The following is a 27248-nucleotide window of genomic DNA, read 5'->3' on the forward strand; positions in this document are numbered from 1 at the left end:
TTCTCCTTTTTCATTTCTAATTCTGTTGAATTGAGTCTTCTCCCTTTTTTTCTTGATGAGTCTGGCTAATGGTTTATCAATTTTGTTTATCTTCTCAAAGAACCAGCATTTAATTTTATTGATCTTTGCTATCATTTCCTTCATCTCTTTTTCACTTATTTCTGATTTCATCTTTATGATTTCCTTCTGCTAACTTTGGGGTTTTTTTTGTTCTTTTTTCTCTAATTGCTTTAGGTGTGAGGTTAGGTTGTTTATTTGAGATGTTTATTGTTTCTTGAGGTAGGATTGTATTGCTGTAAACTTCCCTCTTAGAACTGCTTTTGCTGCATCCCATAGGTTTTGGGCCATTGTGTTTCCATTGTCATTTGTTTCTATGTACTTTTTTATTTCCTCTTTGATTTCTTCAGTGATCTCTTGGTTATTTAGTAACATATTGTTTAGCCTCCATGTGTTTGTATTTTTTACAGTTTTCTTCCTGTAATTGATATCTAGTCTCAGAGCGTTGTGGTTGGAAAAGATACTTGATATGATTTCAATTTTCTTAAATTTACTAAAGCTTGATTTGTGACCCAAGATATGGTCTATCCTGGAGAATGTTCCATGAGCACTTGAGAAGAATGTGTATTCTGTTGTTTTTGGATGGAATGTCCTATAAATACCAATTAAGTCCATCTTGTTTAATGTGTCATTTAAAGCTGTGTTTCCTTATTTATTTTCATTTTGGGTGATCTGTCCATTGGTGAAAGTGGGGTGTTAAAGTCCCCTACTATTATTGTGTTACTGTTGATTTCCCCTTTTATGGCTGTTAGTATTTGCCTTATGTATTGAGGTGCTCCTATGTTGGGTACATAAATATTTACAATTGTTATATCTTCTTCTTGGATTGATCCCGTCATCATTATGTAGTGTCCTTCTTTGTCTCTTGTAATAGTCTTTATTTCAAAGTCTATTTTTTCTGATACGAGAATTGCTACTCCAGCTTTCTTTTGATTTCCATTTGCATGTAATATCTTTTTCCATCCCCTCACTTTCAGTCTTTATGTGTCCCTAGGTCTGAAGTGGGTCTCTTATAGACAGCATATATATGGGTCTTGTTTTTGTATCCATTCAGCCAGTCTATATCTTTTGGTTGGAGCATTTAATCCATTTACATTTAATGTAATTATCAATTTGTATGTTCCTATTACCATTTTCTTAATTGTTTTGGGTTTGTTTTTGTAGGTGTTTTCCTTCTCTTGTGTTTCCTGCCTAGAGGAGTTTCTTTAACATTCGTTGTAAGGCTGATTTGGTGGTGCTAAATTCTCTTAACCTTTGCTTACCTATAAAGGTTTTAATTTCCCCATCGAATCTGAATGAGATCCTTTTTGGGTAGAGTAATCATGGTCGTAGGTTTTCCCTTTCATCACTTTAAATATGTCCTGCCACTCCCTTCTGGCTTGCAGAGTTTCTGCTGAAAGATCAGCTGTTAACCTTATGGGGATTCCCTTGTATGTTATTTGTTGCTTTTCCCTTGCTGCTTTTAACATTTTTTCCTTTTATTTAATTTTTTATAGTTTGATTAATATGTGTCTCGGCATGTTTCTCTTTGGGTTTATTCCCTATGGTACTCTCTGTGCTTCCTGGACTTGATTGACTATTTCCTTTACCATGTTAGGGAAGTTTTCGACTATAATCTCTACAAATATTTTCTCCAACCCTTTCTTTTTCTCTTCTTCTGGGACCCCTATAATTTGAATGTTGGTGCATTTAATGTTGCCCCAGAGGTCTCTGAGACTGTCCTCAATTCTTTTCATTCTTTTTTCTTTATTCTGCTCCCTGGCAGTGATTTCCACCATTTTATCTTCCAGCTCACTTACCTGATCTTCTGCCTCAGTTATTCTGCTATTGATTCCTTCTAGAGTATTTTTAATTTCAGTAAGTGTGTTGTTCATCACTGTTTGTTTGCTCTTTAGTTCTCCTAGATCCTTGTTAAATGTTTCTTGTATTTTCTCCATTCTGTTTGTGAGATGTTGGATCATCTTTACTATCATTACTCTTAATTCTTTTTCAGGTAGGTTGCCTATTTCATCTTCATTTATTTGGTCTTGTAGGTTTTTACCTTGCTTCTTTGTCTATAACATATTTTTTTGTTGTTTCTTTTTTCTTTTTTTTTTTTTTTTTTGATGGGTGGTACTGTATTCCTGTCTTACTGGTTGTTTGCCCTGATAACGTCCAGCACTGGAGTTTGCAGGCAGTTGGATAGATCTGGATCTTGGTGCTGAGATGAGGACCTCCGGGAGGCCTCACTCCGATTGATATTCCCTTGGGTCTGAGGTTCTCTGTTAATCCAGAGGTTTGGACTCAGAGCTCCCACCACAGGAGCTGGGGCCCGACCTCCAGCCTGGGAAACAAGATCCCACAAGCTTTGAGGCCCAGTTAAAAAAATAAAAAATAAATAAAAAAAATAAATATTTTTTTAAAAAATAAAAAAAGAGCAGTGCAGTATCAAAGAATAAAAATCAAAATTAAATTAGAAGGATTAAAAAGCATATTAGGAAAAATAAAACTATAATTGAAACAACTGCAACAAGGTAAAATAAAAGCACAACAGAGAAAGGAAAGAAAAAAGGCGGGGGGGACAAGCCAAAAGGAGGGAACAATAACAAAGTATAAAGAATAAAGTAAAATTAGAAAAATAAAAGATTTATTTGGACAAATAAAAATATAAAAGCATTAACAACAATGAATCTACAAGATAAAACAGAACCCCAATCTAAAAGAGGAAAAAAGAAAAAATAAATAAATAAAGCCTTGGCTTTGGGGGTGGAGTTTAGGCAGGGGTGGGATTTAGGGTGGGGCAGGACCTAGGCAGGTGGGGTGGTGATGTTTGAGCATGGGGTGGGGCCTCTGCTTAGGACCTGTGTGGAAGGGGAGAGGCAGCATGTGGAAATGAGGGCCTCTGGAGTGTGGAGTTCTGGAGTTTGGGTGTAGGGCCCTGAGTAAGGTGTGTGGGTGGGGCTTAGGCCCAGCTCGTTGGAGGGGGCCTCAGAGGGGGTCTCCAAGTGTAGCGGTTGGGCCCTGGGTGGGGGTGTAGGGGCAGGGCTTGGGCTCTGCTCGGCAGGAGGGAGGCTCCAAGGGCAGAGGATTAGGCCCAGGAGCCCAACAGTCTCCCCCGGCCTAATTGGACAGGAAAAGCACCAGCCTTTCCCTTCCGTTCCTCCGCATCCCTCCCCCACCATCTTCCCCAGGATCTCCCCCGTCACCCCTGGACCCCTAACCGTGGGTGGGTCCCACTGGGTGTAGGAACTCCTCCCCTCCCCCAGCCCCCCTCAGGGGTGCTGTCCCAGCAGTCTGTGCGTTACTTTTGCTCCCCCTTCCCTCCCTCCCACTCCCTCAGGACCCGCACAGCTGGAGGTGGCCTAGTTGGGCAGAGGATCAGGCCCAGGATCTCCGCAGGTTCCTGGGAGCCCAAGTGGGCAGGGAAGACCTGGCCATGCTCCCTTTTGATCCTCTGCCCTCCCAGTGGTTCCCCAATTTCCCCCTTCGGGCATGGGATCCCTTCCCCTCCCCCAGCCACCCTTCAGGGGCTCCAGTCCCGCCCTGCCTCCACTTCTCCTCCCCCTTCACTCCCCCACACCCCACGTCCTACCCGGTTGCTGGGGTTTCCTCCCATCCCATAGGTGTCTGTTGGTCCCCCACTGGTGCCTGGTATGTGCCCTAGTTGTGAGGAGACACAAATTCCGTGTCCTCCTAGTACGCCATCTTGACTCTGCCCTCCCAATCTACTCTTAATCCTATCCAATGAATATTTTTTCTTTTCATATTTTGTATTTTTCAGTTTTAGAATCTTCATTTGCTTCTTTTTTGAGAGTATCTGTTTCTCTACTGATATTCCCTATCTCTTCACTCCTTATGCTAACCTTTTCTTCTAAGTCCTTAAACATATTTATAATAGCTGTTTTAAAGTCTTTGTTTGGTATTTTCACCATCCCTATCATCTCTGGGTCTGTTTCTATTGACTCTCTCCTGATTATGAGTCACATTTCCCTGTTCCCTCACATACATGGTAATTTCTGATTGTATGCTAGACATTATGATCCTCTCATATTGAGAGTCTGGAGTTTGTTACTTTCTTTAAAGCATGTCACCTTCTGTTTTCATAGGCAGGTAACTTATTGACCAATCAGTAAGTTTCTATTGAGTCTTGTTTCTACTGAGACTTATTTTTAAGCCTTGCTAGGGTAGTTCTAGGTTTGAGGCTAGAATGACCTTCTTTGAGTCTCAGTTGAATGTCCAGGGTGATGGGTGGGGTCTGTCTACTCTGGCTGGTCAGGACTGCTATATCTCTCAGCACTGTATGACTTCCAGAATCTCCATTCAGCTTCTACTCCCCAGGAGCCATTGCCTCCCAGGCTTCTCCATGAGTATTGGTCTGCACATTTGCAGCTATTGAGTCAAGAAGACCCCTCGGCTAAATTTTGGAGCCCTTTCTATGAACTGCTTCCCTCTCTCTGGTTCACTTCACTGCAGATTTCATCTACTTCAGCATTCCTGAATTCTAATTACTGCCCCGCTAGCCCCATGAGACTGCCGTGCTCTACTTGGGCTCTCCCTCTCTGCCTGTGTTCCAGAAAGTATCTCCAGGCAAGGCATCAAGGTTATTGTGTGGATCACCTCTTGTGCTTCTATTCTTCCTAGGATCATAGTCCTGCATTACCTGTTATCTAGAAAAGGGTCTGCTAAAACTGGGCAAGCCCATACTTTGATTTTGTATTTGTAACAAGACAAATTACAGCACCCTGAGTCTGAGTCAAAAGGTTTCCCTCTCTCTTTTCACTAATAAATGCAGGATCAGCCTTTTTTTAAAAAATAAATTTCATTTATTTATTTATTTATGGCTGCACTGGGTCTTTGTTGCTGCACGCGTGCTTTCTCTAGTTGCAGCGAGCGGGGCTACTCTTTGTTGTGGTGCGTGGGCATCTCGTTGCAGTGGCATCTCTTGTTGTGGAGCACAGGCTCTAGGCACACAGACTTCATTAGTTTTGGCGCTCAGGCTGTAGAGCGCAGGCTCAGTAGTTGTGGTGCACGGGCTTAGTTGCTCCGTGATATATGGGATCTTCCCGGACCAGGGCTCGAACCCGTGTCCCTTGCATTGGCAGGCAGATTCTTAACCACTGCGCCATCAGAGAAGCCCTAGGATCAGCCTTATTTAGATATTAGCAAGGCTGGTCCTGGCCTCGGCCTGAAGACAGGCTTTTTCAACAGTCCAAAGAGCCCTGGGCCCCAGAGCTGGCATAGCTCTCTCGGTAGGACAGATGACACACTGGTCACCTGCAAAAGAGAGGTGGAAGTATTCTGACTCCTCCTGTTGCTCTGCTCAGGGCCAAAATGGTGGCCCCTGGTGACCTCCAGTCACAACTCTCTTATCTCATTTGGGACCCTGGGGGGCCGTTTTCTCTTCACTCTTTTATAGAGACATAAAAGCAAGTGGGCATGATTTCTAAATAGGGAGACATCAGGCCAGAAATGTGCAGACTTAACACGTTCTGCTCCCTGGTGGCTGACATGCAGGCCATATTTTGGAAGAGTCACAGAGGTCATGGTGTACCTTGTGACAGTCTCAGCTGTGAGGATAAAAAGCTGCAGTGGCACCTGGAGTCCATCAAGGGGATTTTTTTCTGAGAGTCACCCTGAACATGGGCAGAATCAGTAGACGAGAGAGAATTTTGGCAGTTGGTTGAGTTGAGGGGTGCGCTCATGTGTGTGTGGGAGTGGCGGGGTGTGTGTGTGATGTTAAAGGAAAAGACGCTGATGCTGTGGTTGAGAATCCGCCTGCCGGTGCAGGGGACACGGGTTTGAGCCCTGGTCCGGGAAGATCCCACATGCCGCAGAGGAGCTAAGCCCGTGCGCCACAACTACTGAGCCTGCGCTCTAGAGCCCGCGAGCCACAACTACGGAGCCCGCATGCCACAACTACTGAGCCTGCGTGCTGCAGCTACTGAAGCCCGCACGCCTAGAGCCCATGTTCTGCAACAAGAGAAGCCACCGCAATGAGAAGCCTGCGCACCGCAACAAATAGTAACCCCCGCTCGCCGCAACTAGAGCAAGACCCCGAGCAGCAACGAAGATCCAACGCAGCCAAAAATAAATAAATAAATAAATGTATATTAAAAAAAAAAAAAGGCACTGAGTCTTGTTAAAGGTAGTAAGCAGACTTTATTCAGGGCCATTGAGTCAGGCATAGGGACTACCACCACAGGAGTTTGCAGCCGGGGAGAGAGATTGGACTCAACTCCGAACACAGCATAGACAAGTGGCAATTTACAGCCAAGGAGCAAGGTGTGGGGGGGTGGGAGGAAGTCAGTGGCTGGAAAATTACTGAGAGGAAACATCAAGGGTAAGGAGGATTCTGGCTAAATTGACCCGACGGGATTCTTGCTGAAGACAAGGGTGATCCGATATCGTCGGGGGGATGACGGAGGATGAGAAACCCAATTGGATATGGAGGGTGGTCAGACATCAGGAGTGGGGAGGTTCTGGTTAAACTGACTCTTTAGCAAGGTTCTTGCTAAAACTGCATTTTACAAAGAAGTACACAGATGGGTCTAGGAAAAGGTTCAGGAGTCTGACCACAGTTTGGTCAACAAAGAATCTTTATCCGTGTGTGTTTGTATATGAGTTTGTACATATACAAACTGTGTCTGCATCTGTGTGTATACATCTCTGTACATATGGATATGCATGTGTGTATCTGTGTGTGTGTGTTAAGAGGTTGGTGGGTAAGAAACTCATAGGGAGAAAAGTCAATAGAACAGGTCTCTAGGGAGAGGAGCCCTACTGACACACCACATTTTTTAGGAATAAATGACACAAAAATGGTGGTACTATAGATGTAAAAAGAGAAACAAGAAAGAACTGATTTTAGGAAGAATTTACAATAGTGCCTTCATGAAGTCTTTGTAGAACTTGCATCCATCAGTGATATCTGTTCTTCTTCTGAATTCATATTTCCTTCTTTCCTATTTTAATTGCACTCCTTACTATATTTCACCTTGATAATTGCTGTATGTGTACAATTCTCCCTAACTCAGTTTGAACTTCCTCAGTGCAGGAACCATGCTCTTTGTATCACCTGAGTGCTTTCTTCTCTCATACAGACACGCAGATTGAATGAATGCATTTTCAACACCTTCTTTCTGAATTTTGTTAACGTTGTTGGGAAAACTTGTAATTAGTAAAGAGTCAACATTTCAGTATTCTAAGTGGTTAATAATCATATAATTAAAGTTAACATGATAAGTGGTAAACATCTTGAGCTTCAAAGACTTTTGATATATCCATGTCATCATTGGCATTATACACACATGATTTTAGCATACTAATACTTACCTAGCCTCTGTGTAAAATGTTTTTGCTGGAAAAATAGGGTTCAGAATACCTGCTTCATTTAACAGGGCCGTGTGATGAACATTTCAAAGCCTTTAAAAAAGTTAATAGTGTTATGAAAAGGACGAGATTATCAAGTACGTATTGTTTGAGATCTTACTGTTGTTATAATAGAGAGAGAAAAATATACATGCACACCTATCTATAAACCCTTCCAAAGATACAAGAGAACTCTAACATATGTTTTTAAGCACTTTATTTGTTGCTTTCATCAGATACTTCTTTTAAAAGGTCTTTGTGGCTAACGATGATGATGAAGCTGATGGTACTCATAATAAGAATAGCTTCTGTAGCCCTTTATAACTTATAAAGCTCCCATGTATTTTCTTGGACTTAACAGTTCATTAGGAGTGGGGACTAGCTCTTTATAACCCTAAGTTACTGTTAAAGCACAAGGAGACAAAACAAACCGCAGTCGTTTTAATGCAAATGTATTTATTTAGCATTACACCCAATGTTCTGAAATACATTTGCTGATCTTCAGAAGACATCTGGAAATTTAGAAAAAATACAAGTGAAGTAGTTGAGGAAATTAAACATTGTATACGTTCCCACAAGATGACGGTACTGTTACAGCCTGTTATTGTCCATTTCTTGGATGAGCCTTCTGTTCACGACTATGGGAAGGCAGCTGGGCAGAGAGCACTTTGCCTCCCTTCCCTCCTTTCCTTTCCCTCTTCATCTACTTCCTGCACGCCTCCCACAGGTCTGACTGCTGGGTGTTGGGATCCACTGTCCTGAAAGGTCCCCCAGAGATTCTGTGGGAGGGGAGGGGAGGAGGTGGGGGGCTTACTCAGCAGATTGGTGAGGGTGGGGCCCACCTCATGGCAGAGGATTTGCATATTGATTATCATATAGTCAAGCAACAGAAGTCATCTAAGAGGAGATGTTTTGCTGATTTTATAGTTATTGTACATTTTTCCCCACAGATGCCTGTGTGTTATTATTTCGTGCTCTGACTAATCCAGAAACTGGTTAATTAGTCCCTAGATAATCCCGAGCTGACTGAATTAAGATTTAAGAGCACATTAAATTTTCACATTGCATAATACACGTGGGCAGCACCTGGAATCCAGAACCTTTGCTGTCCCTCAAACACCTGACTTTGGTAGTTTCCATGTTTGCCTTCTTTGTAGTAAAACAAGGTGCAGCCCAGAACATTGTGGGTACCCATGTTACAGTACTTACCATACAGTATTCTAATTTTGGTTATGTGGCTCCCTTCCCCACTGGATTGTGAGCTCCCGGTGGGTAGGATTGGTGTGTTGCTCACCTCTGTTCTTCCAGTGAAAGGTATCTAATGTAAGGTAGGAACGCAATACAGTTTACTGAATGGATAAATAAAATGAATGTGTATTCATGAAAGGTTGTGTTTGGTGGAGAGTCATTTATAATTCCATAGATTTTGATAATTCATATTGCAAAGTTAAGTCTTGTTTATTTGAGTGCCATTAATTTGAAACGTAGATGTGATAAAAAGTTATAAATAAGTTGTTAAAACCACTCCTTTCAAAATCATAAACACATTCTAATAAAATTATCTTTTTTGTAATGCTAATAGGCATTATTTACCATTACAATTTATATAATACTTAAAAGGATTTTATTTTATCGACAATGGTTTTAGTTTGTGCCTTTTTAACTTAGATGGGTTAACCTCTGTCTGACCTTGCTGTCTGATTTAGACAGTTTTCAATGACGGACAGTAAAATTCATCCTGAAGAGCTAAAGAACCATGAGAAGAAAAAAACAAAACAAAGCAGGAAAACAGTGATTCAGTAGTTAATAAAAAATAAGATCCAAATAGTATTCACCAAATGAATGGATAGAAGAATGATGGTATCTCCAAGAAGACAGAAGTTGCATGCATGACATGTGAAAGAGTAAAATAATGTGATAAGATTCCAAAAAGAAATGATATCAATTGGACTTAAGAGAAGGATGAGAACGTTGTAAGGAAAAGCTCTGTGAAGGAAGTGAACCCTAAGCTGGTCATGAGGAACTGAGTCAGGGTGAGAAAAGACTTTGTGTCTGTATTAGTTTTCTATTGCTGTGTAACAAATCACCACAACCTAGTGGCCCAAAACATCACACCTTTATTACCTCATCAGTTCTGTGGGGCAGGAGCCTAGGCATGCTTGCCTGCATTCTCTGCTGAAATCAAGGTGCTGACTGGGCTGTGTCCCTATCTGGACTTGGGGACCTCTTTTGAGCTCACTTGGTTGTTGGTAGAATTCAGTTCCTTGTAGTTGTAGGACTGAGGTCCCTGTTTTCTTGCTGGCTGTCAGCCAGGGGCCTCATATATTCCTTGCCACGTAGCACTTTTGCTACATGGCAGCTTCCTTCTTCAAGGCCAGCAAAAGAATCTCCTACTTTGGGAGTTCCTTGGTGGCGCAGTGGTTAAGAATCTGCCTGCCAATGCAGGGGACATGGGTTCGATTCTCAGGTCTGGGAAGATCCCACATGCCACGGAGCAACTAAGCCAGTGAGCCACAACTACTGAGCCTGCTCTCTAGAGCCCTCGAGCCACAACTGCTGAGCCTGCATGCCACAACTACTGAAGCCCGTGTGCCTAGAGCCTGTGCTCTGCAACAAGAGAAGCCACCGTGATGGGAAGACCGCACACCACAATGAAGAGTAGCCCCTACTCAATGCACAGCAGCGAAGACCTAATGAGACCAAAAATAAATAAATAAAATTTTTTTAAATTAAAAAAAAAGAAAGAATCTCCTACTTCTTCTACCCTCTTTTAAAGGACTTGCTTGATTAGGTCAGGCCCACTTGGGAGAAATCTTCCTTGTGATTAACTTAAAGTCAATTGGTTAGGGACCTTAATTATATCTGCAAAATCTCTTTAACTTTGCTTTATATTGTAACGTATCATGGGAGTGATATCTCTACACTTTTCCCATATTCTATTGACTAAAAGTAAATTAGAGCTTCTGCCTACCCTTAAGGGGATTATATAAGGATGTGGGTCATTGGGGTCACCCTAGGATCCTGCCTACCACAGTGTCTTCTTTTGTAAATGATTCTTTCTACTGCTGTTTAAACATGTTTTGGTTTTTTTTTTACATCTTTATTGGAGTATAATTGCTTTATAATGGTGTGTTAGTTTCTGCTGTATAACAAAGTGAATCCGCTATATGTATACATATATCCCCATATCCCCTCCCTCTTGCGTCTCCCTCCCACCCTCCCTATCCCACCCCTCTAGGTGGTCACAAAGCACCGAGCTGATCTCCCTGTGCTATGCAGCTGCTTCCCACTAGCTAGCTATTTTACGTTTGGTAGTGTATATATGTCCATGCCACTCTCTCACTTTGTCACAGCTTACCCTTCCCCCTCCCCATATCCTCAAGTCCATTCTCTAGTATGAACATATTTTAAATGTGACGTTTTAAGAAAAAGTGATTTAAAACATGGGTCCTGGGTGTCAGGGTTGGCTAAGGAAAATAACTTCTCTGAACTTGGAACTTTTCCTTAGGGCACCAGATTACGCAGTTATTAAGGAAAGGAGCGTAGAGTGAGCTATAATTAGAGAAACCTGCATCATCATTTTGAAATACCGCAAGAGTTTCCTGACTGGTCTCTTAGCTGTTGGTCTTTACACTCTCCCACCTGCCTTTACTTGCAGTCAGGGTGATCTTTCCAAAATGTACATCCAGTCCTGCCACCCTCCTGCTTCAGATACTTCTGCTGACTATTAGATGGAACCCAAGTTCTCCAGGTTCCTAGGCAAGGACTGCCATGCCCTTCAGCTTGCTAGCCCAGTACATGTTTCACGTGCCGTTCATTCACACTCAAATGAGGCCGTGGCCGGAGGGGTTAAGAAGTGGAGATGGATTTGAGAGACACTGAGTTGGTAGAATTACCTGGACATGGTGAGAGAGGACGAGGCTGCTCCATGCATGGCAGTAAGGAGTGCAGGTGCAGTGGCAGGTGTCGGAGAGAAGGTGAGTCCAGTTTGAGGTCCCTGTAGAACGTCACGTCCAAGGACTTCTCGTGTGCTTGGCCCTCTACTGAGTACCATGGGATCTGTGAAGGAAGTACCAGGCATGACCTCTGCAGAGAGGAGAATGTATGTGGCATTAGGAAATTATAGATTCCCAAGAGAAGTGGGGCAACAGAAGGATTATCACCTGTGGTAGGTTACAGAGGTGGGTTGGTAAAGATGTCCATTAATAGCTGAATGGAATTTTCCCCACTCCATGAACGACAGAGAAAACATTGCTTTTCATAGTTTCTGTGGCTTGAATGTTTAAACAATGGGGGAGACATTATTAGGACCTAATTTTGGGGTGCCCACAGAAAATCTCAGGAAGAAAGGTTTCATGCTTGTCCCGGTTATCTCACATTAACTCTGTCTTTCCAAGTGTCTTTTGTCACTTGGCCTCACACAATCTGGTTATGAATCTTGAAGTTCTTTTGTGCTTGTTTTGGTCTGTATGGAAGTATGTAAGTGCTTTTTTTTTTTTTTTTTCTGCTGCTTTCAGTTTCTTCTGGAGAGTGTTGGGCCAAAAATGTTTTTAGGCCTCCCTGGTCTGCCTTCCTAATATGGAACATGCTCTGGGGAGAATAAACAGGATGGGATGCTGCTTTCCTTCCTGATGGAAGATGGATTCTAATCTCTATCTCTTTTCCTGTGTAACTAAGTAGAATCCACCATATCAATGTTCAGCCAATTTCCAGCTCATCTGGTCCTTGTGGTCCCCCCTCTGGTTGACTTAAATGTTGCCATTGCTTTGGGCCTGCAGGCTAGTACCAGCGCTTCTGTAGCGGAGCCCGGTGGGGTTCACACGGCTGCTTGCTGTGGCTGGGTGTTACCCCTGCTCGCGCCAACACTGCTTCCCATGAAGTGCGCTCCACTGGTGAGAGCTTTCGAGGGTAGCTCTGCCAGCCACTGCACCTTCACTGCCTGGGAAATGCTTTCCCACCGGACACTCAAAGGCTCTCATTGAAAGTTGTCTGCACCCCTTTATTAACTATTGAAATTCTAGCACCTGTTTCAGAGCCCCTTGACTTTTGAGAACATGGCTTCTGGTAGGGAGTTGATAAGGCCCTTCCAAAGGGATAAGAGGTAGAAAGAGGCCCTGTGCCCAGCGTACTGTACCTTCCCTGGGAAGCCTGAAAAGCTCTCAGCTCTTCCGGACACTTGGTCATCTCATAAACTGGCACTAATGCATCCGGATTTTCCTCCCTCTTCCCTGGGAAGCAGAACTCAGGCCCTTTGAGTAGAGGTTAATTGGGAGGCCCGCCAAGGTCGTAAGCAGATTCTTCGAATCTAGTTATCTTGGGCCTGAAAGTGTGACAGGGGTGGGGGAAGAGCCTCTCAATTAAACTCATGAAAGCTGTGTCTTAGGTCCTCCCCTTAGTGACAGGTCACCTGCTCATGTCCTCCAAAAATGTGCCTCTCTCATGGTGGGATCTGTCTTCCTCTGATAATGTCCCAAGTTCCTTGGACTCTGGCACATGTAGTCCTGACCTCTATGTTAGTCTAGGTGATGCTGTATTAAGAACACTCCCCCTCCCCCAACCAAAATCTCGGGGCTTCACACAGTGGCGGTTTATTTGTCACTTAGACAAAGTCTCCATCTTGCGGCTGTAGCATCTGAAGCAGCTGCCTTCTCATCAGTTTCCTAGGGCTACTGAAACAAGGGACCACACACTAGGTGGGATGAAACAACAGAAATGTGTTCTCTTATGATTCTGGAGGCTAGAAGTCCAGGATCAAGGTGTCGTCAGGGCCAAGTCCCCCTTAAGGCTCTCAGGAGTATCCTTCCTTGTCTCCTTCCAGCTTCTGGTGGCTGCCATCAATGCTTGGTGTTTCTTGGCTTAGAGATGCGTCACTCCTGCCTCTGCCTCCGCCTGCACCTGGCCATCTTCCCTGTGTCTGTTTCCAAATTTCCTTCTTTTTGTAAGGACACTAGTCCTTGGATTATGGCCCACCCTACTCCAGTGTGACTTCATCCTAATTTGATTGCATCTGCGAAGACCCTATTTCCAAATAAGGTCACACTCATGGGTACCGGGTATTAGGGCTTTAGCATATTTGTGGGGAGGGACACAATAACCCATCACACACTGCAGAGTTGTGGCTGAGGCTGGCTCTTAACAGTTTCACCTCAGAAGTGATGCGTGCTAGATTTGTTCACAGTCCACTGGCCAGAACGTGGCTCCAACATAACTACAAAGGAAGCCGGTAAATGTCAGGGAACACATGGGAATTTGGTGAGCATTACCTGTCTCAGTCACATCCTGGCCCTCCTCATTTCCTCTGATCCCAGAATGTTCTGGGGCACTTAGGAGGTGAATATTTTCTGTATAACGTGACATATCTATCAAAGAACAAATAGACCTGGAAAATGGCTCCAAGAAAAGAAAGAAAATAGTTTAGATAATCTGTAAAACTATCCCATTTTTGTTTAGTTCTCCAGTTCGTCTTAATCCAGAGAATACAAAACGATGGTCAACAAGTTGGATCTAGTCCATAGATATTTTGTGTGTGGCCCACACAATGTTTAAGAAATGTGAACAAACGTCTAGATATCTTTCCCTGAACAACTGAAATACATGACGTCTGGCCCCGTGTTTCCACAGAAAACCAGTGATAAGGAAAAGAGCCAATAAGGCCTGCTCCCTGTCGACAGTCCCACCTCTGCAGTTTGCAATTTGTCTTTGCTTTTACCACTGTTTTTGTATAGTAGAGATTTTTTCCCTTATATTCGCCTCTTTGTACAATCATTTAGTTTACCTAATAGGCCCCAGCAGGCATTTGTGTTTGGGACCTCAATTTTTTTTTTTTTTTTTTTTTTTTTTTTTTTTTTTTTTTGTGGTACGCGGGCCTCTCACTGTTGTGGCCTCTCCCGTTGCGGAGCACAGGCTCCGGATGCGCAGGCTCAGCAGCCATGGCTCACGGGCCCAGCCGCTCCGCGGCATATGGGATCCTCCCAGACCGGGGCACGAACCCGTATCCCCTGCATCGGCAGGCGGACTCTCAACCACTGCGCCACCAGGGAGGCCCTGGGACCTCAATTTTGAGTAAGTATAGCCATCTGTAAAGGAAAACTCCTCCTCCTGTGTTTCCCTTACCCTCATGCTACTGCCATACTCCCTACACTTCTGATACCAGGTGTGTGGGTTTTCCACACATTATGTAATTCTGTGACACCAGCTGGCTGTCCTACAATTCAACTCAATTCTGACACTGTCTACCTGGAGATAACATCAGATCCCACAGGGCTCGGTCCCACAAAACTGCTCCCCGCCCACACACACATGCAACTTCAGATGTCAGCTGCAAGTCCAAGTTGTTATCTGTGCTTCTGACTTACTGGCTATAAATTGGAGGTTTCCACAAACCCCTCTTTGAGTTCGATGAATTTGCTAGAGCAGTTCACGGAACTCAGCGAAACAATTACTTGCTAGTTTTACTATGAAAGGGTGTAGCTTGGGAACAGCCAGATGGAAGAGGTGTACAGGCAAAGTGTGGGAAGGGGCATGGAGCTTCCATGCCCTCTCCCAGTGCCACTCTCCCCACATTTCCAAGTGTTCACCAACCCAGAAGCTCTCTGAACCCCGTTGTTCAGGGATTTTTATGGAGTCTTCATTACTTAGGCATGCTTGATGAAATTGATCGGCCATTGGTGACTGAACTCAGTTTCCAGCCCCTTCACCCCCACGTCAAGGGGTGCGGCTGAAAGTTCCAACCCTCTAATCACATGAGTGGTTCTCCAGGCAGCCAGTCTCCATCCTTAGGTTACCTAGGAGTTTTCCCAAAATCCCCTCATTAACATAAACTTGGTTGTGGTGGAAAGGGGCTTGACACCCATTTCACTTTTATGGCTCTTAAGCATTTCAGGAACTGAGGACAAGAGGCCAAATATTATAACTGAAGAGGCCCCTGTGGCTCTCATATAAGAAATTACAAGAGTTTTAGGAGCCCTGTGCAAGGAACAGTGAACAATTTCTTATTTCTTACTATTTTATATTTTTTATTGTAAATCACAATATCACACCATCTGCAGTATTTGTCATTTAAGGTGAACAGTTGACAAAGGCCTGGAAATATTTATAATGGTTATAGGGAGATAAATATTTGCAGTAAAATATTTGCAGTTGGTATATTTGCAAAAATTTGAATATAGTTAGAATAATGCATGTTGACTCAAGTAAGTTCTTTCTGATATAGCCTTGTGCCTTTTCTCCCCTTTATAGACCATTAGAACGATCCAGTGAAGATGTGGATATAATCTTCACACGGCTGAAAGAAGTTAAAGCTTTTGAGAAATTTCACCCAAATCTCCTTCATCAGATTTGTTTATGTGGTTATTATGAGAATCTGGAAAAAGGAATAACATGTAAGAAATGCAACTCCAGTGGTGTGTTTTCATGTATAAGTTTGTGCTCATTTGTGGTTACCCTGTGGGGATGGATAGCAAATGGGGTATCTATGTGCCAAATATTTAAGCTTCAGTCAAAGATATGAGGTTGACATTTCCCTCTCCTTTATTTATTCAGTTCCATGTAGGCATTTCCTTAACTCCTTCATCCACAGCATGTAAATGGTTCTTCCAGGGCAGCCTACTTTCCAGATGGAGCTAGAAGGATGTACTGATTTACACATTCAGCAGTATCCTTAGAAATTCTAATATATAATTATTTTCTGTAACCCAAGAAATATGGGAGCCAGCAGGATATTAAATAAGATAAAAGGTCTCTTAACTAATGATAATAGTAATTTAAAAAATTAAAGCATAGCTTATTTTACAATAGCAATGTTTCAAATTAACCTCAGTGATAACGTCTATACCAGATGTGACCAAAGGGGTAGAGAGAGTAAAATGATAGGGTGACAGCTGCATTAAAAAAAAAACAAGTATTTTCTCATTAAAAAAGTAGTGCTATTCCATCTGTTGGGATGCTTTATACTGCAGTAACAGAAAACTCCCATCCAGCTGGCTTGAGTAATAACTCATACAAGGAGGGAAAATCAATTACTCATGTGTAAGCAGTCCTGAGGTAGGATGGCTTCAGGGTTGGTTGATTTAGTGGCTCAATGACATTATTAAGGTCCCAGGTTCCTCCCATCTTTTTTGTTGGTTTATTTGTTTTTGCTATGCATCCTCAGGTGTTGGCATTTGTACTCAGATTTGTCCCAAATGGTTCTAATACAACTAACTACAGCAGTTGGAGGATCGTGTGCTGATACAAAACATTCCTGCTGAAGGACTATTTCTTGTCTCTTTTTCAGAATCCCCCAGCAGACTTCCTGTATTGTTTCATTGGCCAGAATTGCATCATGTGCCCATCTTTAAACCAGTCACTGGCAGAGATCATGGAATCACCATGGCTGATTTAGACCAATCATGGTTACCCCAGTGGAGCTAGGGAAGAAATACTTGGCCCATTAGAGTAGGGTGGGAGCTTGTATAAAATCCATGTTCAGTTAAATAGGAGGAAGGGAGGGCATGATTCTGAGTGGGAACCTATCAGGATCTGTCACAACATCACTGTAGAAAATTTAGTAGAAGACAAAATAAAAATCACCTATGATCGCCAAATCCAGAGATTGATATTCACATTTTGTGTGTGTTCTTCAAGATGTTTTCCCATATGCACACATGCAAAAACATAGTCATACTTCTATTAAAAAAGTCATCCATACGTATGGTTTTTTTTTTTTTTTTTTTTGTGGTATGCGGGCTTCTCACTGCCGTGGCCTCTCCCGTTGCAGAGCACAGGCTCCAGACGCGCAGGCTCAGCGGCCATGGCTCACGGGCCCAGCCGCTCCGCGGCATGTGGGATCTTCCCGGACCAGGGCACGAACCCGTGTCCCCTGCATCAGCAGGCGGACTCTCAACCACTGCGCCACCAGGGAAGCCCAATACGTATGGTTTTTAAACCAATATTTTTATTCTTACTGATAGCAGGAACTTCATTCTTTTAGAGATGAGACTCTGTTTTCTATTTCTTAAGGCCATTTTCAAAATGAATCTTCTGTGATGTGTAATGTAAATTTGACTGGCAAATGATAATGTCTTTGGGGGTCAAGAAGTTCATGAAAGGCAAAGCCCTAACTCTAAAATAAGTCCCTTACAAAGGCTAGGGATAGCAGAGTTCCTCGAGAGGCCAGCTATAAGCTCAGCAATCCCCCATCTTAAGCTTATCATTGCACTTGGTAGGATGCTATTGTTGTTCTTGCCTTTCCACAGCATGTCTCAGTCAGAGAGTTTAGAACAGCTTGTCATCATTAATTATGGCTCCCAGAAGCTTCCTCTTATGCAGTGAGCACTAGCCTTGCCAGAACTTAACTGTCCCACTGAGTTGTCATGTGATTTTTCATTGAGCCACTTGACTTCTGACTCTGTGAAAAGAACTTTAAAATATCAGATCATTCCATCTAGTTATTTAGCTAGGATATTTAAAAGGATAGTTGGGTTTGTATGAGACTTTTGAACCAGTGTTTCAGAATGACTTTCCAAACTACTGGTCTTAACATGGATATGAGAACTAAAGTTCTCTTTAAATAACTAAATGTTTTCTCTCTGAGATTACAAAAGTAAAGCAAAATTAAGTTCAGAAATTTCTGATGAGAATCATTTCCAGAGAGTAGTTAACTCGTAATGCCTAAAAGCAGTGAATTTATAAAATAAACAAGAAAATGGACAATGAAAATACAGTAGTTAAAATTTTTAAAACAGATTTTATTTTTCTTAATCAGCCATTGGTTAGCTTAAAAGGAGACATTCTATTCTAGAAAGCATGTTGCTTTTAATATAAATAGATTTGGGAAATTGGGGTGGTGAGCTAGTTTTGTTGAGTCCCATAGTCTTATTAACATGTACCCCATCTAGAGTAATAATTTTCCAAGAATCACAATACAGTGAAATATATTTAAGATAAATTACAGAGAATACCAGTCAATTCTTCTTACATTCAAAGGATCTTATAGCATTTAGGGTTATCATCCCTTATTGCTGCTCTGTAAATATGAAAGAGTTCTGTTTAATAGAGTTCTACTTCATGGAACATTGAATAAATAGGATATAGCTTTGTTGATAGAAGAGGGAAAGAAAATTATGGCATGTTCTGGTGGGAACAGATAGAGGAAGGTTGGTAAGCTCATCTAGGTCCAAGTTAGGCTCACAATAACCAGTGAGAAACTATCAGGTTATGTGGTAAAACCAACTTATATTTGGTCTACTTACATGGCTGTTTCTTTTCCAGTATTTCGCCAGGGTGATATTGGAACCAACTGGTATGCTGTCCTGGCAGGGTCTTTGGATGTTAAAGTTTCTGAGACCAGCAGTCACCAGGTAAGATACCTTATTCTTTTTTTGTCTTAAAGTAAGAGTTATTACTTTTAAATGATACATTATCCCTCTGTCTTGTAGGCCATCAAAATTACATTTTCCAAGCCACTTCTTCTTTCCCACAGTAAGGAGTTCAGCAAGTATGTGTTGAATTCCTTTATTAAGTTACTCAAGAAACATATATAGTGAATGTCTTCCATGATTTGAGTATGGTGCCAGGTGTGGGAACATGAAATGCAGGAGCGCATGGGCTGTTCTCCAGGACCTTGCTCTCTATTTGGAAAATGCAAACAAGTCCATTGCAGTGAGAAACTTCAGTTACATAAGGTGAAATGTGAGCAAAGGGGAAGGAGAAGCAAGTCTTCCGAGGTTTGTCCTTAGATCCTCCTCCGTCTGGTTTCCTGAGTTTTCTCCGTCCTAGAAGTGATCCCCTTGTCAGCCTTTTAAGAGCTCCAGCAATGCAGGGGAAACGTGGTCGGTGCAGTCCCCCAAATATCCCTCACTTTTTCTCTACCTCAACTTGTCAAATGTGGGAGGGCCACTAATACTTTTTTTTCTAGAGTGCAGCACAGGCTTCCTTTATCTTAATTAGTCACCTCTGAGGAGCTTGGCATCCTAGTAGATAAAACTCATATTCTTCTTGCCCTCCACCCCATAATATTTGTGAATTTAAAATTGGACCCAGAGTCTCCTTTCTTATCTGCAGTGACTTTTGCTCCCTCATTATTCCATGTGGCCTAAATGTGCAGAACCTTCCTATTTAGAGCCAAGAACCTCTCATCTCAAAAGGACACCCCTCTAGAGGCTACCGTCAAGCTTCAGTATGAGAATGTTCCAAGTTTATATTCACATATTCAGGATTCAGATAAAAACTGAAGGAAGATAATTGGCTAACTACAGAATCAGAAAGAAATATCAAGAAACATCAGAGAATCAGTTAAAGGGACAAATAATCTCCAGCCAAGTACCATGTTTAAGACAGTGCTTCTGAGCCTTCTCCAGATGTGGCACACTTTGAATGTGAGAAACATTCATGACGTCTTCAACTTGAGGTTTAAATTTTGTAGGAACTTGTGTGTGTGTTGGAGTTGTGGGCAGTTACCATTCTAACAAGCGGATGGTTAGTAAGTGGACATTTGAAGTTTGGAGTATAGGTGCCTGTGTTCCACCGATTGTTATGGACGCTTAGGATCTCAGGCCAGTGCCCAAGTTCTACTTAACCAATAGTGTACCTTTTCTATGCACCAGTGCATCAAAAGTTCCATGAGAAACTGCCTGGACTCTCTGCCCGCTAGCCTCAATGGTACTGTCCCTCTCCCCTCTCTCACAGGGCCAGTTTCCTCTTGGATTTCAGAGCAGCCCAGTGCGGGAGGTGGGTTTTGATTCTTGTAAGCTGCCTCCGTTTCCCAGTGGGACTGAGGACAGCTAGCAATTCTTGGATATTTGTTATGTGCTAGGTAGTGTTCTAAGCACTTAATAGGTGTTTACTCCTTTAATCCTCACAATAACCCTATGAGGTAGGTCACATTACTGCTTCATTTTACAGATGAGGAAACTAAGGCCTCAAGGGATTAACTAACTTGCTCCAAGTAACGTAGCTAGAAATTAGGGGAACCAAGATGAAAACCCAAGGACTTAGGCACCTGAACATACACTCTTAGCCAACCCTCTGTACTATTTGACTCCGAAGAAACATTTTGAAGCATGTGATTTCCCTCTCTCGGCTACTTCTCATCCTTTCAGATCACCCCACGTCCTGCATCTCTGCACACCTTTTACCTGCAGACTGCTGTCCTGGTGGGTCCCCTCCGGCCCTCTTTGCTCACAGCTGCCCCTGATGCTTACCTTCACCCAGTCGCACCTCCGTGGATGTGCAGAGGGGACAGGACCTAGAAGAGGATGATTTTCCTTCCTCCTCTGCATGGTCCTGAATGAGTAATGATGGTGTGGGTGGAAAGTTGAAAAGAGAAAGTTGAGGAAAGAGAGGAAAGGGAAGGAAGATGCAAATTAAGGAGGAGAAATGTGAGAAGGCAAGAAATATAAGCAAGAGAGATGAGGAAAGAATTTTAAAAAGCAGAGCAGATGTTCCTAAGGGATGATAAATAACATCAGCAGTGATGTGCTGACACCTCAGATGTTAAAAGCTGGCATGGGCCTTCCCTGGTGGCGCAGTGGTTGGGAGTCTGCCTGCCGACGCAGGGAGCCTGGGTTCGTGCCCCGGTCCGGGAGGATCCCAGGTGCCGCAGAACGTCTGGGCCCGTGAGCCATGGCCGCTGAGCCTGCGTGTCTGGAGCCTGTGCTCCGCAACGGGGGAGGCCACAGCGGTGAGAGGCCCGCGTACCGCAAAAAAAAAAAAAAAAAAAAAAAAAAAGCTGGCATGAGATTTTGATGGTATTAGAATAGTATTTGGCCAGAGGCTGCTGGAGTGTTACCCTGGATCACCATGGGGTTCCAGCCAAGAATAACTGAGCAACACTTTGTTATTAGCTGTGGGTTTAAAAAAAATTTTTAGTAAACTTTTAACTTTAGATTTTAGCTGTGGTTTTGACCTCAGCCCCAATGCAGAGAACTTTCCTGAGCTGGGCTTGCTGTTCTCTTACTTTGTTAGGAATTCGTTTTATACCGAAGCTGGCTTATTGCCTCCTCTGTGTACTTCACAGAGTCCAACCATAATGTCCAACCAGAGTTTTCTGAATTGATTTGGAGAGTCACTAAGAAACAAGGAAAACGCATTGACCTCTACATCCTCCAACCCTCCCAAGAATAGCCTGAGACAGACAGTGATCCTAGCCTTCTAGCCAGCTCTGATGGGCAAGACAGGGTTTCAGCCACACGGAGGGAAGAAGCTAAGGAGAATGAGTGAGATGGCTGAATCTTCTCTCGTGGCAAGTTGCTCAAAGGGGAGAAACAAAAAAAAACATTTCTAGCTGCTCTAGCCTTGTAATGGACTCTGGTCTCTGCCCACTAGTGATGTGGCCACATCAGGTCTATGAGTTAGCCAATCAGAGTAGTATCCTATGTAAGTGAGGGTTTGCCAACAGGATGCCAACAGGATGCCAAGCAATGCCAACAGGAGATAGATAGATAGATAGAAAGACAGATAGATAGGTAGGAAGATAGATAGATAGATGGATGGATAGATAGGTGGATAGATAGATAGAGACAGATATTTCTTTTAAGGAATTGGTTTATGTGATTGTGGGGACTGCCAAGTTTGAAATCTTCAGGGCAACTGGCAGGCTGGAGATTCAGGTGAAAGTTGATGCTGCAGTCTTGAGTCTAAAAGCTGGAAACTCAGGCAGAATCTCTATGTCGCATTGTGGAAGCAGAATTCCTTCTTTGGGAAACCTCAAGGGAGACCTATGTGCTCTTGAGGCCTGCAACTGATTAGACGAGGCCCACCCACATTATGGCAGGTAATCTGCTTTACTTAAAGTCTACTGATTGTAAATGTTAATCACATCTAAAAAATACTTTTATAGCAAAATATAGACTGTTTGACTGAACAACTGATTACCTTAGTTTAGCCAAGTTGACACACAAAATTAACCATCCTATACCCCTATCATGGGGAGCAAAATGAGATTGGGCAATGGGCCATGGGAGGAGAAGCAAGAAAAGACCTGGAATTCCTAGAGACCAGCAACAGCATTGCTAAGTGCCTTCACGTGTCACACTGTGCTAGGCGTTCCGTGGATATTAACTGACTTCATCTTTAGTTATTCATGTCCTATTTTACAGGGGCTTGAAAACAAGGCTCAGAGACCTTATGTATAACTTTCCTGGGGCCACACAAATGTACGTGGCTAAATTAAGAATTGAATTCACTCGACATTTCAAAATGAAGCTTACTGGGTTTTACAACAATTCTGTGTTTGGTAAAGGAAGATAAATTTCTGTGGCTTATAGAAAAATTTTGGATACCTCCTAGATGCTTAACAAATACCTATTGGAATGTGAGCAACTCTAATTTTGTTTACTTCCTGATTTCAAGTTTTTTTCCAATTTCTTTCACTTAGTAAGTCGCCATGCATTATATGAAACCTCATGCAGCAGTATTAATATTTTTGTAGGAAAAAGAAGCCACTGCAAGTCGTCACAGTTTTCTGGCTAATTACTGCGTTGACCGTTGTCTGCCCAGAGGAGTTGTTAATGTCCGCCACTAAGTAGATAAAGCAGAGTCCTTACTGATCTCTGAATGACAGTTTTATGAGGCCACATTTTTTGAAATTTGTATTAAATCTATGGGTTTGTTTTTCCCCTGTGTATGTAAATAAAGTTTGGTTACGTTGTGGAATCTTTGCTGGGACTAACTTTATCTGCATATTTTTGGTCTCTGCGGACCAAAAATGTTAGTGCTGGAAAATTCCTGGACAGTGGCTTTAGAGGTACATGGCTATAAAAGAGAAGTATTTCCTTCTTTTTACTGCTTGACTTAGCAAAATAAACTCATTTTAGTTTTATAAAATGCAGGCAAGAAAAAAAAAAGAATTGAATTCACACCTGACACACTCCAAATTTCATGTTCTTCCTGCTGTTCACACACGAAAATAGGTGGGCAGGGGGCAGTAAAAGAAAAAGAAGAGAAGTTAAAAGAGACTAAGAGAGAATTAAGGAAAGAAATGAGGTAACAGCAAAGAGTCAAATCTTCAAAAGTGGTTAGGGCACTTTCTTGCTAGCCCGCCCCTCCATTTCCTTTCCTCAAGGCTCACCCTGCCCTGCATGCCTCTCTTCTCATCTGAGAGTCAGAAGTCAGAGGAGATGGTGGTGATGAACTGCCAACCTTATCTCTGAGTTGTGGCTCCTCAGTGGGGTTTTAGCTGAGCCAGAATGGTGAGATAAGGGCAGGAATGGCTAATGGTAACAGGGCGCCCACTAGAGGCAGCTTTGTGCAAAGCACTTTACAAGTTTTATTTCACTGGCTACTCCCTGCATTGCCTTCCCCATTCAGTGCTATTATTAGTCTCATTTGACAGGTTACACAGCCATTAGGTGTCAGAGCCAGTTCTCTGTGATTCTAGGGCTCAAGTTCTTGACCCTCAGGGTTGTACAGGTGCCATCCGGAGGATGGGAAGGGGAAGGGATACAGTGAGGGCTGAGCAGTTAAGGAATGACGAGTGTGCAGAGAAGCAGCTTTTCCCCTGCAGCTCCTGCAGCCACCCTCCTGCATTTCCGATTCCAGCTCAGAACTCAGAGCTCCACGCCTCACCTCCAAGCCCTCGTGAGGCGTGCTGCTGGGGAAGGTCCGCTTCTCGCCCTCTGCTGGGCTGCCCCTGGCCTGTGGGCCCTCCGGCACCACCTTTCAGGCCTGGACGCGCGCAGCGAAATGAGCGTGGCCCATCCCTTCCAAGGGTTTCTAGGTTAGAGCATGGGATAGGTGTTGATGGCATGTGTAGGGGGTTGAGAGAAAAGGAGGAGCCTGACTTGGATGATGAGGTGGGTGGTGATGCCACTGATTGAAATAAGAAACACGTAAGGAAGAAAACCCTTCACAGATTCTGGTATAGTATTTTTATGGCGTACATTTATTAGGTACTATTGATTTTGGGGGAATTTTTTCTGAAAAAAAATCACCCTATTTCTTCTGTATGATAGGAAGATATAACTATATATAACTTTAAGAATACACAGAGCAGAAGTATTGTATTTGCCTCATAAATTCATGTTACTTTCCTGCCTGTTTCAATATATTACTTTTTCTCCCTTCTCATCATTCCTCTATACTTTTCTGCTCACCAGAGTAAGAAAACTCACTTCTTGCTCTCTGTATGATTGGTTTGGCAGGTTCTTCTTGAATTCTTTGGACCTCCCGTGGAGGGTCACACTTATTTCTCATTGGCCATACACTACGAGCAGAGTAGTATTAAATCTCATCATGTGCAAAGCATTTCACCTGCACTCTTTTGTTGGAGCCGCGCTGTTAGGTCGACCCAGCTGTGTTGCATCTTGCTTAGGTCACAGGTGAATGAGTTGCCCACTCAGGAGGACCCAATGGTAGCCCGTAGAGCTGTAAGTCACCTGACTTCCTTCCCCAATCCAGTGGTCTGCTCGTGTCACGCTGAGGCTAGCCATACGAGGGACCATCTGCTTGGGGAGGAGACTACGGGTACAAAAGGCGCTTGCTCCCAGGCGCTGCCGGTATACACGCATGGGGGTCACGGGGGGTGTGTGGCGCCTTCTTCATCCCCTGGGATCACGCCGATACCCAACGTTATAACAAAGAAAGCCCTTGATTCCGCATTTGGGAGAAGGAGGAAAACAGAAACACGCCGGTGAGTAGTAATATATTTTCTGGCCCTTTCCTGGCAGGGGGAGCGGAGGGGAAAAGCCATGGGGCTGCAGAGATGGCTCGCCTCCTGGTCTTGTTTGGGGTCAGCCCGCCCAGTCAGTTTAGAAACACGTGTGCCAGCCGGGGAGGCACGACCTGGCGCGCCGATGCTGCCCCGCCCTGTGTCCGCTCCTGGCTCGGGACCGGCACCCCGGGGTACAGGAGCCTGCCGCGCGCTGGCTGGGACCAGCTTTTCTGCCTCTCACGCAGTTAGGCCTACACTCTGCTTCCCCGTCTTCTCTTCACCTGAGTCTCCCCAGTCCAAGGCCTCGAGCGCGGACCGGGGAAGGGGAGAGACAAAAGCCTCCGGATGAGGAGAGGGATGTGGGCTGTACCTGCCCGAGACCCACCCCGAGGAGCTGGTGCCACGGTGCTTTCGTTTCTTGCGTTACTGCCTTGAAACCATGGGTGTGCTAAGAACTCTGGGAAGTACATGGATTATTCCATTCCTGTTATTACGGTGAACTTTTAGGGACCGTCCTTGGAAATGCCTTCCTGTAATTTATATTGATCCCACTACTCCGTAAAACAAAACCTACTTGGGAAGTACTCCTGCCCCTGTGTCCCTGTGCGGCTGTCAGAGGCCTCTCTCCCAGCTGCCCAGCCGTTTTCCTGCCTGGCCGTGCGTTGTCTTACCCCCTGAAACTGAGAATGCCCAGCAAGGGGCCCTGCCCACGGACCGCTTCACTATCCCCGAGTGTCACAGCCTGGCTCACGTGCTCGCGTAGATTTCCACTCGGCAGCACAGATTCTGCTGGGGATATATCCTCCAGTTCCCAGCGAGACCTGTCCCCACCCTCGGTTTCTTACCTAAGCCTATAAGCAGGACGCGCAGGCCTTCAAATGCCCACAGCTGAACTCGTGTGCTCAAGAAGCTGCCTGTCTCCGGCGCCTATTTAACTTAACGGGCTAAAAGCCAGAGATTTTACACTCCCACTGGAATGAATAATATCAATACTATGGGTGGAATTTTTCATGTTTAAGTGGATTTCAGGTTAGGGGTGAGCATTGGAACAAGTTATAAAACAAATATGAAGCTTAAAAACAATAAATAGTTTTAAAAACCACACTATTCAGACAATACCTAACTGCGTGGCGGGGGGGGCGGAGAGACAGGGTCCTTCTTTTCTCTGCAGATTTTATAAGTGAGGAGCCTCTTTAGCATGGTAACTATTTAAATCCTAAAAATAAAGTTTGTGTGTTTTTTTTTTGCGGTACGCGGGCCTCTCTCTGTTGTGGCCTCTCCCGTTGCGGAGCACAGGCTCCGGACGCGCAGGCCCAGCGGCTCCGTGGCATGTGGGATGTGGGATCCTCCCGGACCGCGGCAGGAACCCGTGTCCCCTGCATCGGCAGGCGGACTCTCAACCACTGCGCCACCAGGGGAGCCCCTAAAAATAAAGTTTTAAACTAATCTTTACACCAAAAAAGTATAACAGTTTCCCAGTCATATGAAGGAAGAATTTCTGATGGTTGCAGAGCAAATAGAAGTTCATACTGCAAAATAGGGAATGGGATGCTTTATTAATTCATTAAAACTTTTATATTTCTATAACAGACGCTTATTTAAAGTGTTACTATTTACTTAATGCAGTGCACAATGGTTTAAATCAGACCTCTTTCGAAATCCTCAGAGCCACTTAATTGCTGAGTGACCGTAAGCAAGTTAGAGCACGTGTAAGTTAGAGATACTAATTCCTGCCTTAAATGAGTTAATGTATATAAAGCACTTAGTACGAAGCTTGGCAAGGAGCAGGGCTTCCGTGCTTTTTTATTACTACCTTGAAAGAAAGGTTGGTTGCCTAAAGTGGAATGCTGTTGGTTGCAATGTTGTCATTTTACCACAAGAGGGCAGTGCTAGAATAGAAAAAGCAGGAAATGCACTTGGTATTCGAAATGGCAAGTTTAACAATGTTGTTCAGCCATTTCATGGGATCAGAGAATGGGGCTGAGCTTGGCCTTGGTCATCACTTTATTCATCTTTTCATCAGTCTCTATAAAGCTGTCTGGCGATTTTTAGCCAAATTTTTGGAAAATGGTCTCTTACTGGTTCTCTCCCAAAGTAAAATGTGCTTTTTTTTTTTTAAACCCTCTGTCTATACAACAAAGATGTTTTTAAACGTTGCATATTTGTTTGTAAAACTTGGAGGATAGACATGCTTCTCTGTCATGTTGCTTTATCT

General features: G+C 43.6%; 1 protein-coding gene across 1 annotated transcript in view; it reads left to right on the top strand.

Annotated features, from left to right (window-relative positions):
• The window catches only part of RAPGEF4 (Rap guanine nucleotide exchange factor 4), a gene marked incomplete at its 3' end in the record, with an annotated part of 310629 nt that overhangs the window by 39427 nt on the left and 243954 nt on the right, over nucleotides 1-27248 (top strand). The window contains 2 exon segments of the mRNA XM_079709744.1: nucleotides 15643-15785; nucleotides 18655-18743. Of these exon segments, the coding sequence (XP_079565870.1) occupies nucleotides 15643-15785; nucleotides 18655-18743 (232 nt within the window).

The sequence above is a fragment of the Hyperoodon ampullatus genome, assembly GCF_949752795.1.
Source record: "Hyperoodon ampullatus genome assembly, chromosome: 8".
Classification (NCBI taxonomy): domain Eukaryota; kingdom Metazoa; phylum Chordata; class Mammalia; order Artiodactyla; family Ziphiidae; genus Hyperoodon; species Hyperoodon ampullatus.